The sequence below is a fragment of the Oncorhynchus masou genome, chromosome 25 (genome assembly GCF_036934945.1).
Source record: "Oncorhynchus masou masou isolate Uvic2021 chromosome 25, UVic_Omas_1.1, whole genome shotgun sequence".
NCBI lineage: Eukaryota > Metazoa > Chordata > Actinopteri > Salmoniformes > Salmonidae > Oncorhynchus > Oncorhynchus masou.
This window is the reverse complement of record NC_088236.1, coordinates 24,066,536-24,082,590: the sequence shown is the minus strand read 5'-3', so window position 1 is coordinate 24,082,590 and position 16,055 is coordinate 24,066,536. Positions and strand designations below refer to the sequence as shown.

The 16,055-nt window shown below is 45.4% G+C and overlaps 1 protein-coding gene across 1 annotated transcript in view; it reads right to left on the bottom strand.

The window, feature by feature from the left end:
• Nucleotides 1–16,055, bottom strand: part of LOC135513933 (polypeptide N-acetylgalactosaminyltransferase 9-like) — a 127,871-nt gene that overhangs the window by 80,405 nt on the left and 31,411 nt on the right. Inside the window, exons 3-4 of the mRNA XM_064936971.1 lie at nt 9,487–9,653; nt 2,949–3,123 (exon numbers count right to left, since the gene is read on the bottom strand). Coding sequence (XP_064793043.1) covers nt 2,949–3,123; nt 9,487–9,653 — 342 coding nt within the window. The remainder of the gene's footprint in view (nt 1–2,948; nt 3,124–9,486; nt 9,654–16,055) is intronic.

Genomic DNA, 16,055 nt, shown 5'->3' with positions numbered 1-16,055 from the left:
AGGCGTAGATGCTTATTACAACCCTGCTGTATTTCCACCTCATTAATTGTATTTACTGAACAGAAAAATAGAGTTTAGTGGGATTAGAATGTTCGCCTCGGAATGAATGACCCTGTTTCTCAGCCTTGGATATATAGTTGTACTGGAATGGCTTCAGAGGGAGGAAATGGATTGTGCACATATTTAGATGACACAAAATAATGCAATAATATAACATCCTGTAAAACTGAATGTGTTCCATCCATTCCATTTGTGAAAACTATTCACATGAGAACTATCCACACTTAAATAAACCAAGTATGATGCAATTATATCTAACTATCCTATAAATCCAAAAATGTGTGTAATCAATTGCATACTAGACACAATCAATGACACTCTTACTGACAGTTGTAGCTGCTTTGCGTGATGTATTGTTGTCTCTTCCTTTGTGCTGTTGTCTGTGCCCAATAATGTTTGTACCTTGTTTTGTGCTGCTACCATGTTGTGCTGCCGCCATGTTGTGTTGATACCATGTTGTTGTCATGTGTTGCTGCCTTGCTATGTTGATGTCTTAGGTGTGTTGTGTCTTAGGTGTGTTGTGTGTCTTTGTAGAGTTTTGTTGTCTCGTCGTGATGTGTGTTTTGTCCTATATTGTTGTATATTTTTAATCCCAGCCCCCGTCCCTGCAGTAGGCCTTTTCCCTTCTGGTAGGCCGTCGTTGTAAGTAAGAATTTGTTCTTAACTGACTTGCCTAGTTAAATAAAATAAAAAAATACAAAGGGTAAACAATATCAACGAGACAGCTTCTTGGCTTCAGAATGCCAGCAGGTTCACTTGGCTCAGCAAACTGGATGCCTGGGTATGCACTAGTAGTTTTTACAAGGTCATTCACTGTGTCTCATGACAAAAAGGCAGGGGAACAATCCATCTCACTTATTACTGTAGTATGTGCCATATTGCATAGTCATATGATGATGAATACAGGGGCTTGGACACATCTAAGGTTGCGGGCTAGCAGAACAATACACCACATTCATTCAACAAAATTGTCATGTTTTTTCCCCCTATTCCCACTGAAATAGATTATATTATGCTCAGCTCTGTGCACACATACTGTGTAAGTACACTCACAGTTGAAGTGGGGAAAAATGGACTGTATGCAACACAAAACCTGTTTCTTACAAGAATGTAGTGGCTGATGCTTTTCATCTCATATACATTATCTCTATGTTTTTTAACATATCACAGCTTATTCGATAGAATCACTGGGGTCCAAGTGCACAGCTGTACTTTTCAGAAATAGAGACTCATGCAAAGCAAATGCACGGCTGCCGTATCGAACAGAAGCCACGCTTTAAATGTAGAGTGTGAGTGTGAGGGTATGCGTGCGTGCGTGCGGCGTGAGTCATGAAGGCAGCAAGTGAGCTAACTCAAAGGATAATTTTGATAGATCCCTGCATGTAAAACAGGGGAGCGAACATCAGAAACAATGAGGGTGGACCCGTGGAGGTGAAAGGATGGTGAGGGGGCAGAAAAGCACATCCATTTTTTAAAAGGAGCAGATGGGGAAACAGATGAGGGAACCACCAGGGTATCAATTATCATCACCCACTCCAACTCCTGATGAAACCAACAAACTCCCAGATGTAGCTGGCTGACTGGCAGAGACACCCTGTGGGTTTGGAGTGTCCATTACGTTCTCACTAAAAGCACTCCTGGGTGAAAATCGAGGTACATGAGATCCTCCTCTGACCAGAGGTCAAAAGGATGACAGTGATGAATGATTGGCGGATCAGATCACAGTAGATGGACTGTCTGTGGCTATATGTGATTTGGTTTGATTTTGTATGATACTATCTGTGCTCATATTTGTGTATGTCTTTTTCAGCTTTGATGCTGTTTATTATAGTCAAATCTGTGTTGGAATCATACAGTTGTTTATTCATAAGTAGGAAGGAGGAGACCAGGACCTTTTCCTGACCACGTGACCTGACTTGGTAAATCAAGTCAGACCACGTGACCTGACTTGGTAAATCTAGTCAGACCACGTGACCTGACATGGTAAATCTAGGCCCTAGATTTTCATGCTACAGTCAAACTCTATGCTTTATTCATAACACGATAGAATGCAATACTCTTGAATAAGATATTTAACCACAATTTTATTGAAGCGATATGTAAATATATTCTGCAAATATTTGTTGTCTTCGCTTCCCTTTCTGGCTGATGTTTCAGTTATGAAGCAGTGGTTGTATGTTGTTAGGTGAAGTGCCTGAGCTACAGCCAGGGAGGCAGCCAAATAACTTATTACCCAAACCTTTGGTTCCAGCCCTCCCCCAGCTTCCCCAGGAACACACCACACACTCTACGTCTTGAAAAGCCTGACAGGATGACAGGCTCAAATTAGGTGCCAATTACAAGGCGCTTGAGTGACTTGTTTGGTGGTAAGCATAGGTGCAAGCCAGACATTGGGTTGAGACCCCCTTAAGTCGTTTCCATCATGCTTATAACACTGAAGCCTAAGGCTGGAGGAGGGTGAAAAAAATGTGGCAAAAACAAAATTTTATCTGTTATCTCTTATGTCATTGTCCCACCACCGTAAAAACAAGGCTTAGGCCTATTTCAGCGACTTACAGTACAGTACAGGTAACATAATTGAAACTCAGTGTATTTTCTATTGGCCATTAGTCACAGTTCAGAAGTGATGAGTTTGAACCTCAGGAAAAGCTTATTAACTGTTCTAACTAATTCACAATGGAGCTCATGTTCCCTGAATTTGCTGCCTCAGTAACAATTCCTCATAGCATAAGCACAGTTTAGCTGACGCTTAATCAAAATGCTTGAGGGGCGACCCGCATATTTAATCTACGATTATGTAGGACTACAACCATTGCACTCTAACATGAACCCCAAGAGTAAAAAGGACAATGAGGAGATACTGTATGAAGATGAAGCACAGTTCTTACCAGGCAGTGTTGAACTCTACATGGGCATCGAAGAAACCTACAACCGGGGCGGTTGCAGCATTCCAACCGTGTATCCTGGCTCGGATCAGGCCTTCCCTCTTACTGTTGCGGACGATCTTCACCAGACCTGGGTAACGCTTGTTCACATACTGGTCCAGATTGAACTTCAGTTCCACTGGAAAAACAAGAGAAAGAGAATCAGTTATTTTGGATAACAGAAACACTGACAAGTATTGACTTCACTGCAAATGGGCCTGTGAGTAAGAACTTCATGGTAAGGTCTTCACCTGTTCTATTCTGCGTATGTGACAAATAACATTTTATTTTGAAATTTGATTTGAAATTAATAGCTTACAGAAAATGTTGAATCTGGTATACAACAATACATTTGTTATTCTGAAATGAATGGGGATATGAATTGCCCCAGGAACAACACACAACAAGGCTCAGCATCAGGAGTTACATAGAGTAAGTAAAACTAGAGCGACCCAGCACAACACAGATTACCTTATTCTTTCTGTACTGTAAAAACTTTCTGTACTGTAAAAACTTACTCTACTCCAAGGGATGAGGCTAGCTTTCTTTCCATGTCACTGTCATCCCTGGAAATAAAGACTGTGAGGTCAACAAGCAATTCATTCTACAAATGGCAGACTAACTGAATGAGCCCAATGTAATGTTTGTGGAGGATTAACAAGTGTTTGAGGTTCTCCCATCAGGTTGCACATACTCAACTTTCTATGGGAGGGAGAGAAAGAATAATAAGGGCAATTGGCGTGGACAGTTTTATAACGGAGCTGACGCCTAGAACTGATGCATGGAGCAAACGCCTGGGGCGGACGCCTGGGATTGACGCCTGGGGCAGACGCCTGGGACTGACGCCTGGGGCTGACGCCTGGGACTGACGCCTGGGATTGACGCCTGTGGAAGATGCCTGGGACTGACGCCTGGGACTGACGCCTGTGGAAGATGCCTGGGCAGACGGACTGACGCCTGGGACTGACGCCTGGGATTGACGCCGCCTGGGACTGACTGACGCCTGGGACGCCTGGGATTGACGCCTGGACGCCTGGGACTGACGCCTGGGATTGACGCCTGGGACTGACGCCTGGGATGGGACTGCTGGGATTGACGCCTGGGACTGACGCTGGGACTGACGCCTGGGGCCTGGGACTGACGCCTGGGACGCGCCTGGGACTGACGCCTGGGACTGACGCCTGGGACTGACGCCTGGGACTGACGCCTGGGACTGACGCCTGGGGCTGGGATTGACGCTGGGACTGACGCCTGGGACTGACGCCTGGGACTGACGCCTGGGACTGACGCCTGGGACTGACGCCTGGGACTGACGCCTGGGACTGACGCCTGGGACTGACGCCTGGGGCAGACGCCTGGGGCAGACGCCTGGGACTGACGCCTGGGGCAGACGCCTGGGACTGACGCCTGGGGCTGACGCTTGGGATTGACGCCTGGGACTGACGCCTGGGACTGACGCCTGGGATTGACGCCTGGGACTGATGCCTGGGACTGACGCCTGGGACTGACGCCTGTGGAAGATACCTGGGACTGACGCCTGGGACTGACGCCTGGGACTGACGCCTGGGACTGACGCCTGGGACTGACGCCTGGGACGCCTGGGACTGACGCCTGGGGCAGACGCCTGGGATTGACGCCTGGGACTGACGCCTGGGGCAGACGCCTGGGACTGACGCCTGGGATTGACGCCTGGGACTGACGCCTGGGACTGACGCCTGGGACTGACGCCTGGGGCAGACGCCTGGGACTGACGCCTGGGGCTGACGCCTGGTGCTGACGCCTGGGGCTGACGCCTGGGACTGACGCCTGGGGCAGACACCTGGATCTGACGCCTGGGACTGATGCCTGGGGCAGATGCCTGGGGCTGATGCCTGGGGCAGACGCCTGGGGCAGACACCTGGGACTGACGCCTGGGGCAGACACCTGGATCTGACGCCTGGGACTGATGCCTGGGGCAGACACCTGGGACTGACGCCTGGGGCAGACGCCTGCTCCGCACATAAATCAACCTCTGAATGAACACCAGGGCTAATCTGTCTGTGACAAATAAAATTTGATTTGAAGTTGACATTTAAATTGGTTAAGAATAGGGTTAAGGTTAGGTCAGGGTTATGGTATGGTTAATGGTAGGGGTTAAGGTTACTAACCGTGAGAGTATGATGCATGTCTCTGTGTCTCTGTGCCTGCCTGTTGGCTTATGTGAGTGTGTGGACGCATTTATGTTTGTTTACTATAATGGTTTGTGACCTATGTGCAAACTGTGGCTACACAGATGCAGCTAAAAGATGATGAAACCCAACAGAGTGCAATAATTGCATGGCTGTTTTGGTGCGAGGGAGAAATGTTAAAGGATCCCCTCTGGTGCACAGCAAATAAATAGAAACTTGGAATGCATCGGCAGCACCGGAGAATTATGGACCAAGGAATAGGTTTTAAAGGGATTGACAGTGCAAAACAGAAAATATGAGTTTCAATTTAATAGCCCCCGCGACATGCAACTGTTCAGTGAAGTCAAGAACCAATACACGTAGTCAGTCAGGAAAGCAAAGGCCAGCTTTTTCAAACAGAAATTTGCATCCTGTAGTGCTAAATCCAAAAAGTTTTGGGACACTGTAAAGTCCATGGAGAACAAGAGCACCTCCTCCCAGCTGCCCACTGTACTGAGGCTAGGTAACACGGTCACTACTGATAAATCCATGATAATCGAAAATTTCAATAAGCATTTCTCTACGGCTGGCCATGCCCCCCCCACCGCAGCTACTTGCCCGAGCCTCCCCAGCTTCTCCTTCACCCAAAACCAGATAGCAGATGTTCTGTAGGAGCTGCAAAACCTGGACCCGTACAAATCAGCTAGGCTAGACAATCTAGACCCTCTCTTTCTAAAATTATCCACCACCATTGTTGCAACCCCTATTACCAGCCTGTTCAGCCTCACTTTCGTATCGTCCGAGATCCCTAAAGATTGGAAAGCTGCCGCGGTCATCCCCCTCTTCAAAGGGGGTGACACTCTAGACCCAAACTGTTATAGACCTCTATCCATCCTATCCTGCCTCTCTAAAGTCTTCGAAAGCCAAGTTAATAAACAGATCACTGACCATTTCGAATCCCACCGTACCTTCTCTGCTGTGCAACCTGGTTTCCGAGCTGGTCACGGGTGCACCTCAGCCATGCTGAAGGTACTAAACGATATCATAACCGCCATCGATAAAAGACAGTACTGTGCAGCCATCTTCATTGACCTGGCCAAGGCTTTCGACTCTGTCAATCACCGTATTCTTATCGGTAGACTCAATAGCCTTGGTTTCTCAAATGACTGCCTCGTCTGGTTCACCAACTACTTTGAAGAAGTAGTCCAGTGTAGTCCAGTGTGTCAAATCGGAGGGCATGTTGTCCGGACCTCTGGCAGTCTCTATGGGGGTACCACAGGGTTCAATTCTCAGGCTGACTCTCTTCTCTGTATATATCAATGATGTCGCTCTTGCTGTTGGTGATTCCCTGATCCACCTCTACGCAGACGACACCAATCTGTATACATCTGGCCCTTCTTTGGACACTGTGTTAACCAACCTCCAAATGAGCTTCGATGCCATACAACACTCCTTCCGTGGCCTCCAACTGCTCTTAAACGCTAGTAAAACCAAATGCATGCTTTTCAACCGTTCGCTGCCCGCACCCGCCCGCCTGCCCGACTAGCATCACTACCCTGGACGGTTCTGACCTAGAATATGTGGACAACTACAAATACCTAGGTGTCTGGCTAGACTGTAAACTCTACTTCCAGTCCTATATTAAACATCTCTAATTCAAAATCAAATCTAGAATCTGCTTTCCATTTCGCAATAAAGCGTCCTTCACTCACAACGCCAAACTTATCCTAGTAAAACGGACTATCCTACCGATCCTCAACTTTGTCGATGTCATCTACAAAATAGCTTCTAATACTCTACTCAGCAAACTGGATGCAGTCTATCACAGTGCCATCCGTTTCTTTACCAAAGCCCCTTATACCACCCACCACTGACCTGTAAGTTCTCGTCGGCTGACATATTCGTTGCCAGACCCACTGGCTCCAGGTCTCCATCTATAAGTCTATGCTAGGTAAAGCTCCGCCTTATCTCAGCTCACTGGTCACGATAACAACACCCACCCGTAGCACGCGCTCCAGCAGGTATATCTCACTGGTCATCTCCAAAGCCGCCTTTCCTTCCAGTTCTCTGCTGCCAGTGACTGGAATGAATTGCAAAAATCACTGAAGCTGGAGACTTATATTTCCCTCACTAACTTTAAACATAAGCTATCTGAGCAGCTATCTGATCGCTGCAGCTTTACATAGTCCATCTGTAAAGCCCACCCAATCTACCTACCTCATCCCCATATTGTTTTTTATTTACTTTTCTGCTCTTTTGCACACCAGCATCTCTACTTGAACATCATCAGCTGCTCATTTATCACTCCAGTGTTAATCTAATGCTAATTACTTCGCTACTATGGCCTATTTATTGCCTACCTCCTCACGCCATTTGCACACACTGTAAATTGACTTTTTTTTCTTCTATTGTGTTATTGACTGTACGCTTGTTTATTCCATGTGTAACACTGTGTTGTTGTTTGTCTCGCACTGCTATGCTTTATCTTGGCCAGGTTACAGTTGTAAATGAGAACTTGTTCTCAACTAGCCTACCTGGTTAAATAAAGGTGAAATAAAAAATCAAATCAAAAAAAAATTTGAAGCATGAAATTCACACATATTGTACCGTACAGGTAGCCATAGGATTTCAGGGTGGTAATGTTAAGGTAGTGAGAACATGCCTAGTGTTAGGCAGGTAGCCTAGCGGTTAAGGGGTGACGGACCAGTAACCGAAAGGTCACTGGTTTGAATCTCCGAGCTGGCAAGGTGAAAAAATCTGCCATTCTGCCCTTGAGCAAGGCAGTTAACACACAACATGAACTGCTCCCCAAGTGTCAATTATGTTGATTAATGAAGCCCCCTGCACCTCTCTGATTCAGAGGGTTTGGGTTAAATGCAGAAGACACATTTTGCTGGAATGCATTCAGTTATGCAACTGACTTGGTATACCCCTTTCTTTCCTATAGATTTGAATTCCAACAGGCTCATTAAACCGTTTACATCTACTACTATGTGAGCTGGAACAATGAATGAATGTTTGGGACTGTTGCTGTATGTTATACACAGCTAGACTAAACCCTGATCAGGTAGAACATGCATTTAGCTCCCCCGCCCGCCCAGCTATGGCTAAAGAGCAACCCTGAAAAGAAACCTCTCAGCAACCAATAAATGTCCCAGCTAAAGGATGTGTGTCAGAGAGACAAGAAAAACATGTTCCCTGTGTGTGACTCATTATGCCACTGTGCTGTGCCTCAAGTAGCCAAGCCTGCATGTTAATATTCTAATGTCACTGGAGAGAACAGCTTCTACATGTGCACGCACACATAACCGTCACCAATCACAACCATTAAACAATGGGGTATTCAGAGAGGGGGGAGTAAGTGGGTTGGTATTTTGACGCAGCGGCTGCCATTTGTGCCTACCTCGTTTGGTTTAAATGGTTGCCTATTGCCTCTATGGGGACACTAGGCATGTGCCAATGTTGACTCTTGGTCCTCTATCAAGATGTTATTTATGCGCCTCCTCTCTGCGCCAGCCTGGGGGATGCTGGGACTAAGCCCAACTCCATGCCAAGTGATGGAGGGCCAAGTGTCGGTTGGAATCTAGTTCATTGTCTCTGTCCACTGAAATAGGCAGGCTTCTGGGAGTCGGGGCTGTGCGGGGCTGTGCGGGGCTGTGCGGGGCTGGCTGCCATGGGGCGTGCAGGTGTGTGGAAGCAACCAAAACCTCACGCACACCAAATCACAATGGAGATTTTTTTCTGGTTATTTTTAAACTCACTAACAGTGTTCAATAGCACACCCCCGAGGGTTCTTCATCCCTCTCTCACCCGCTCTATACTTTTCCCTCGTTCATTCTCCTCTCTTCTCTGAACACAGACAGACAGACAGACAGACAGACAGACAGACAGACAGACAGACAGACAGACAGACAGACAGACAGACAGAATCCCACTTAAATTGGACATGTATTTATTGTTAAGAAACTTGACTAGTTTGTTTTATAAGGGGATTGACACCTCTGGCTCTTTTCCCACACACAAACAGATGCAATTCGTTGTTTGTGACACCACCATCCACTTTTAAAGAGACAAACATGAATTGGAGAAGTAATGTTTGTGGAGCAATAAGCCAAAACAAAATGCAGTAACACAGGGATTGTGGTTCTTCTAATGAAATGTTGGAAACAATCTAGTAGAATCTTCTGGTTTTGCTTGCTCTTTAAGATCTATGTCAGCAGACAGTAGCAGCACTGTGACAAATGCTGATGATAAAAGGGCTATATAAATTCAATTGATTGATTGATTGAGTACAGCCACAAGGAATGAACAGTTAGATGGTTATACTGAAGAAGCATCGAGACCAGAAGTCTTACCACTGTCGCTGTTGTCATCCACCAGGATGATCTCCTTGAGAAGGTGTGCAGGGGTGTGGTTGACCACGCTGTGGACGGACCGCAAGATGACCGACAAGGCCTCGTTCACAAAGATGAACACCACTGAGATCTGAGGGAGGTCCTCTGGGTAGGTCAACTGCTTGCACCTGTAATGAAACAAATCAGACCGTTTTAGAATTATGGAACACAATTCAGGATTTGGAGAGTGAAAAGGTCAAAGTGAGCTGCCTTCTTTCATTTGAATAAACCAAGTTTTGCTTGGATGTTCTAAACATTAGTTGTATGAGACAGAATATGTTGAAATGCAAAATGTATGAAGAATTGTGTATGTACTGTATGCTCAGTGAATGAATGTTGTTTTATATTGTTGTCCCCAGAAGCGTAACACGGTCCCAAACCATTTTCTGACAAAGCAAAGTAGGGGAAATAGGAACACATATCTTTCTTGTGAGGGTTGTGGCAAGGGAAAGCTGCAGCCTGGCTGTAAATGGAAGATGCAGCGCTGTCCTGGCTAGCTCACTCTCTCTGTCTCTGTCTCTCTGTCGCTCTCTCTGTCTCTCAATTAAATTCAAGGGCTTTATTGGCATGGGAAACATATGTAAACATTGCCAAAGCAAGTGAAGTAGATAATAATCAAAAGAGAAATAAACAATAAAAATGAACAGAAAGAATTACACTCACAAAAGTTCCAAAATAATAAAGATATTTCAAATGTCATTATGTGCAAATAGTTAAAGTACAAAAGGGAAAATAAATAAACATATCTCTCTTTCTCTCTCTCTCTCTCTCTCCCTCTCTCTCTCTCCCATTTCAGAAATTGAGTAAACATTACACTCACAAAAGTAAAATAATAATATAGACATTTCTAAGGTTATATTATTGGCTATGTACAGTGCTGTAACAATAGTTGAAATACGAAAGGAAAAATAAATAAACAGATAAATATAGGTTGTAATTATAATGGTGTTTGTGTCCACTGGTTGCCCTTTTCTTATGACAACATGTCACAAATCTTGCTGCTGTGATGGCATACTGTAGTATTTGTGTTGTTTCACCCAAAAGATATAGGACTCCATCAAGATTGGATTTTTTTTTCAAATTCTTTGTGGGTCTGTGTAATCTGAGGGAAATATGTGTCTCTAACATGATCACACATTTGGCAGGAGGTTAGAAAGTGCAGCTCAGTTTCCACCACATTTTGTGGGCAGTGGGCACATACTGTAGCCTGTCTTCTCTTGAGAGCCAGGTCTGCCTATGACAGAGCCTCTCTCGATAGCAAGGCCATGCTCAATGAGTCTGTACATAGTCAAAGCTTTTCTTAATTACATTTTGGGTCAGTCACAGTGGTCAGGTGTTCTGCTACAGTGTATTCTCGGTTTACTTCAAAATAACATTGTAGTTTGCTATTTTTAGTTGATTCATTACAATGTGTAAAGTTATTATCTTTTTGTTTTCTCATGGCTTGAGAATCGCTTCCTTTTACTTGGTTGTAGAATTTAATTGCTCTTTTCTGGATTTGGATCATTATCGGGAATCGTCTTAATTCGGCTCTGCATGCATTATTTAGTGTCTCTTTCTCTCTGTCTCCAGTCTCCACAGCCAACCGTCCCTCTCTCTCTCTTTCTCTCTGTCTCCAGTCTCCACAGCCAACCGTCCCTCTCTCTCTCTTTCTCTCTTTCCAGTCTCCACAGCCAACCGTCCCTCTCTCTCTCTTTCTCTCTGTCTCCAGTCTCCACAGCCAACCGTCCCTCTCTCTCTCTTTCTCTCTGTCTCCAGTCTCCACAGCCAACCGTCCCTCTCTCTCTCTTTCTCTCTTTCCAGTCTCCACAGCCAACTGTCCCTCTCTCTCTCTTTCTCTCTGTCTCCAGTCTCCACAGCCAACCGTCCCTCTCTCTCTCTTTCTCTCTTTCCAGTCTCCACAGCCAACCGTCCCTCTCTCTCTCTTTCTCTCTTTCCAGTCTCCACAGCCAACCATCCCTCTCTCTATCTTTCTCTGTCTCCAGTCTCCACAGCCAACCGTCCCTCTCTCTCTCTTTCTCTCTTTCCAGTCTCCACAGCCAACCGTCCCTCTCTCTCTCTTTCTCTCTGTCTCCAGTCTCCACAGCCAACTGTCCCTCTCTCTCTCTTTCTCTCTGTCTCCAGTCTCCACAGCCAACCGTCCCTCTCTCTCTCTTTCTCTCTTTCCAGTCTCCACAGCCAACCATCCCTCTCTCTATCTTTCTCTGCCTCCAGTCTCCACAGCCAACAGTCCCTCTCTCTCTCTTTCTCTCACTCTCTTTCTCTCTTTCCAGTCTCCACAGCCAACCGTCCGTCTCTCTCTCTTTCTCTCACTCTCTTGCTCTCTCTGTCTCCAGTCTCCACAGCCAACCGTCCCTCTCTCTCTCTTTCTCTCACTCTCTTGCTCTCTTTGTCTCCAGTCTCCACAGCCAACAGTCCTTCTCTCTCTCTTTCTCTCACTCTCTTGCTCTCTCTGTCTCCAGTCTCCACAGCCAACAGTCCCTCTCTCTCTCTCTCGCTTCCTCTCTCTCACTTTCTCTCTCTGTTACAGTGTTGAAACATTGTGGAAATAGTTCAAGTACAAAAAGGAAAATAAATAAACATAACTATGGGTTGTATTTACAATGGTGTTTGTTATTCACTGGATACCCTTTTCTTGTGGCAACAGGTCACAAATCTTGCTGCTGGGATGGCACACTGCAGTATTTCACCCAATATATATGGGAGTTTATCAACATTGGATTTGTTTTCAAATTCTTTGTGGGTCTGTGTAATCAGAGGGAAATATGAGTCTCTAACATGGTCATACGTTTGGCAGGAGGTTAGGAAGTGCAGTAAACAGTAAACATGAGATATTTGACTACAGACTCTAGTAGGGTGAGGCCGGGTGCTGCAGACTGTTCCAGTGCCCTTGCCAATTTGTTCATATAAAGTGCATTTGAAAAGTATTCAGAACCATAGATTTTTTCCACATTTTGTTACATTGTAGCCTTATTCTAAAATGGATTCCATTTTTTTCATCTCATCAATCAACACACAATACCCCATAATGACAAAGTAAAAACAGGCTTTTAGGAATTTTTGCAAATGTATAAAGAAATAAATACTGAAATATCACATTCAGACCCTTTACTCTGTACATTGTTGAAACATCTTTGGCAGTGATTACAGCCTCAAGTCTTCTCGGGTATGACGCTACAAGCTTGGCACACCAGTATTTGGGGAGTTTCTCTCATTCTTCTTTGAAGATCCTCTCAAGCTCTGTCAGGTTGGATGGGAAGTGTCGCTGCACAGCTATTTTCAGGTCTCTCCAGAGATGTTTGATTGCGTTCAAATCAAGGCTCTGGCTGGGCCACTCAAGGACATTCAGAGACTTGTCCCGAAGCCACTCCTGCGATGTTGATTTATTTATTTAATATTCGTTTTTTTTATTTCACCTTTATTTAACCAGGTTGGCTAGTTGAGAACAAGTTCTCATTTGCAACTGCGACCTGGCCAAGATAAAGCAAAGCAGTTCGACACATACAACAACACAGAGTTACACATGGAATAAACAAACATACAGTCAATAATACATTAGAAAACGTCTATATACAGTATGTGCAAATGAGGTAGGATAAGGGAGGTAAGACAATAAATAGGCCACGGTGGCAAAGTAATTACAATATAGCAATTAAACATTGGAATGGTAGATGTGCAGAAGATTAATGTGTGAGTAGAGATACTGGGGTGCAAAGGAGTAAGATTAATTGATAAATACAGTATGGGGATCAGGTAGTTGGGTGCGCTATTTACAGGTGCAGTGATCTGTGAGCTGCTCTGACAGCTGGTGCTTAAAGCTAGTGAGGGAGATATGAGTCTCCAGCTTCAGTGTTTTTTGCAGTTCATTCCAGTCATTGGCAACAGAGAACTGGAAGGAAAGGCGGCCAAAGGAAGAATTGGCTTTGGGGGTGACCAGTGAGATATACCTGCTGGAGCGTGTGCTACGGGTGGGTGCTGCTATGGTGACCAGTGAGCTGAGATAAGTCGGTGCTTTACCTAGCAGAGACTTGTAGATGACCTGGAGCCAGTGGATTTGGCGACGAGTTTGAAGCGAGGGCCAGCCAACGAGAGCGTACAGGTCACAGTGGTGGGTTGTATATGGGGCTTTGGTGACAAAACAAATGGCACTGTGTTGGAATCTATTTTGTAAATGACGTCACCAAAGTCGAGGATTGGTAGGATGGTCAGTTTTACGAGGGTATGTTTGGCAGCATGAGTGAAGGATGCTTTGTTGTGAAATAGGAAGACGATTCTAGATTTCATTTTGGATTAGAGATGCTTAATGTGAGTCTGGAAGGAGAGTGTACAGTCTAATCAGACACCTAGGTATTCGTAATTGTCCACATATTCTAAGTCAGAACCGTCCAGAGTAGTGATGCTGGATGGGCGGGCAGGTGCAGGCAGCGATCGGTTGAAGAGCATGCATTTAGTTTTACTTGCATTTAAGAGTAGTTGGAGGCTACGGAAGGAGAGTTGTATGGCATTGAAGCTCGTCTGGAGGTTAGTTAACACAGTCTCCAAAGAAGCGCCAGAGGTATACAGAATGGTGTCGTCTGCGTAGAGGTGGATCAGAGAATCACCCACAGCAAGAGCTACGTCATTGTATACAGAGAAGAGTTGGCCCAAGAATTGAACCCTGTGGCACCCCCATAGAGACTACCAGAGGTCGGACAACAGGCCCTACGATTTAACACACTGAACACTATCAGAGAAGTAGTTGGTGAACCAGGCGAGGCAATCATTTGAGAAACCAAGGCTGTTGAGTCTGCCAATAAGAATGTGGTGATTGACAGAGTCGAAAGCCTTGCCTAGGTCTATGAATATAGCTGCACAGTAATGTCTCTTATCGATGGAAGTTATGATATCGTTTAGGACCTTGAGCGTGGCTGAGGAGCACCCATGACCAGCTCTGAAAACAGATTGCATAGCGAAGATGGTATGGTGGGATTCGAAATGGTCGGTAATCTGTTTGTTAACTTGGCTTTCGAAGACCTTAGAAAGGCAGGATAGGATGGATATAGGTGTGTAGCAGTTTTGGTATAGAGTGTCTCCCCCTTTGAAGAGGGGGATGACCGCGGCAGCTTTCCATTCTTTGGGAATCTCAGACGACACAGAAAGAGAGGTTGAACAGGATAGTAATAGGGGTTGCAACCAGATAATTTTAGAAAGAAAGGGTCCAGATTGTTTAGCCCGGCTGATTTGTAGGGGTCCAGATTTTGCAGCTCTTTCAGAACATCAGCTATCTGGATTTGGGTGAAGGAGAAATGGGGAGGGTTGGGCGAGTTGCTGTGGGGGGTGGAGGGCTGTTGATCGGGTAGGGGATGTCTTGGCTGTGTGCATAGAGTCGTTGTCCTGTTGGAAGGTGAACCTACGCCCCAGTCTGAGGTCATGAGCACCCTGGAGCAGGTTTTCATGAAGGATCTCTCTGTACTTTTCTCCATTAATCTTTCCCTCAATCTTGACTCGTCTCTCAGTCCCTGCCACTGAAAAACAACCCCACAACATGACACTGCCACCACCATGCTTCACCGTAGGGATGGTGCCTGGTTTCCTCTGGACGTGACGCTTGGCATTCAGACCAAAGAGTTAAATCTTGGTTTCATAAAACCAGACAATCTTGTTTTTCATGGTTTGAGAGTCCTTTAGATGCGTTTTGGCAAACTACAAGTGCACTGGCAAGTGCTTTTTACTGAGGAGTGGCTTCTGTCTGGCCACTCTACCATAAAGGCCTGTTTGGTGGAGTGCTGCAGAGATGGTTGTAATTCTGGAAGATTCTCCACAGAGGAACTCTGGACCTCTGTCAAAGTGGTTGTTGGTCACCTCCCTGACTCCAGCCCCTCAGTTTGGTCGGGTGGCCAGCTCTAGAAGAGTCTTGGTGGTTCCAAACTTCTTCCATTTAGGAATGATGGAGGCACTGTATTCTTGGGGCCCTTAAATGCTGCAGACATTTTTTGGTACCGTTCCCCAGATCCGTGCCTCGACACAATCCTATCTTGCAGCTCTACGGACAATTCCTTCAACCTCATGGCTTGGTTTTTGCTCTGACATGCACTGTCAACTGTGGGACCTTATATAGACAGATGTGTGCCTTTCCAAATTATGTCCAATCAATTGAACAAATTATTTGATCCATTTTAGAATAAGGCTGTAATGTAACAAAATGTGGAAAAAGTCAAGGGGTCTGAATACTTTCCAAATGCACTGCATATGTTGATGAGGGTGGGGCTCAAGCTGCATCCCTGCCCTACCACACAGCCCTGTGGAAAGAAATGTGTGTTTTTTTGCCAATTTTAACCGCACACTTGTCTGTGTACATGGATTCTATAATGGTGTATGTTTTTACTCCAACACCACTTTTTTTCAATTTGTATAGCAGACCCTCATACCAAATTGAATCAAAAGCTTTTTTTAAATCAACAAAGCGTGAGAAGACTTTGTCTTTGTTTTGGTTTGATTGTTTGTCAATTAGGGTGTGCTGGGTGAATACTTGGTCTGTTCTGCGGTAATTT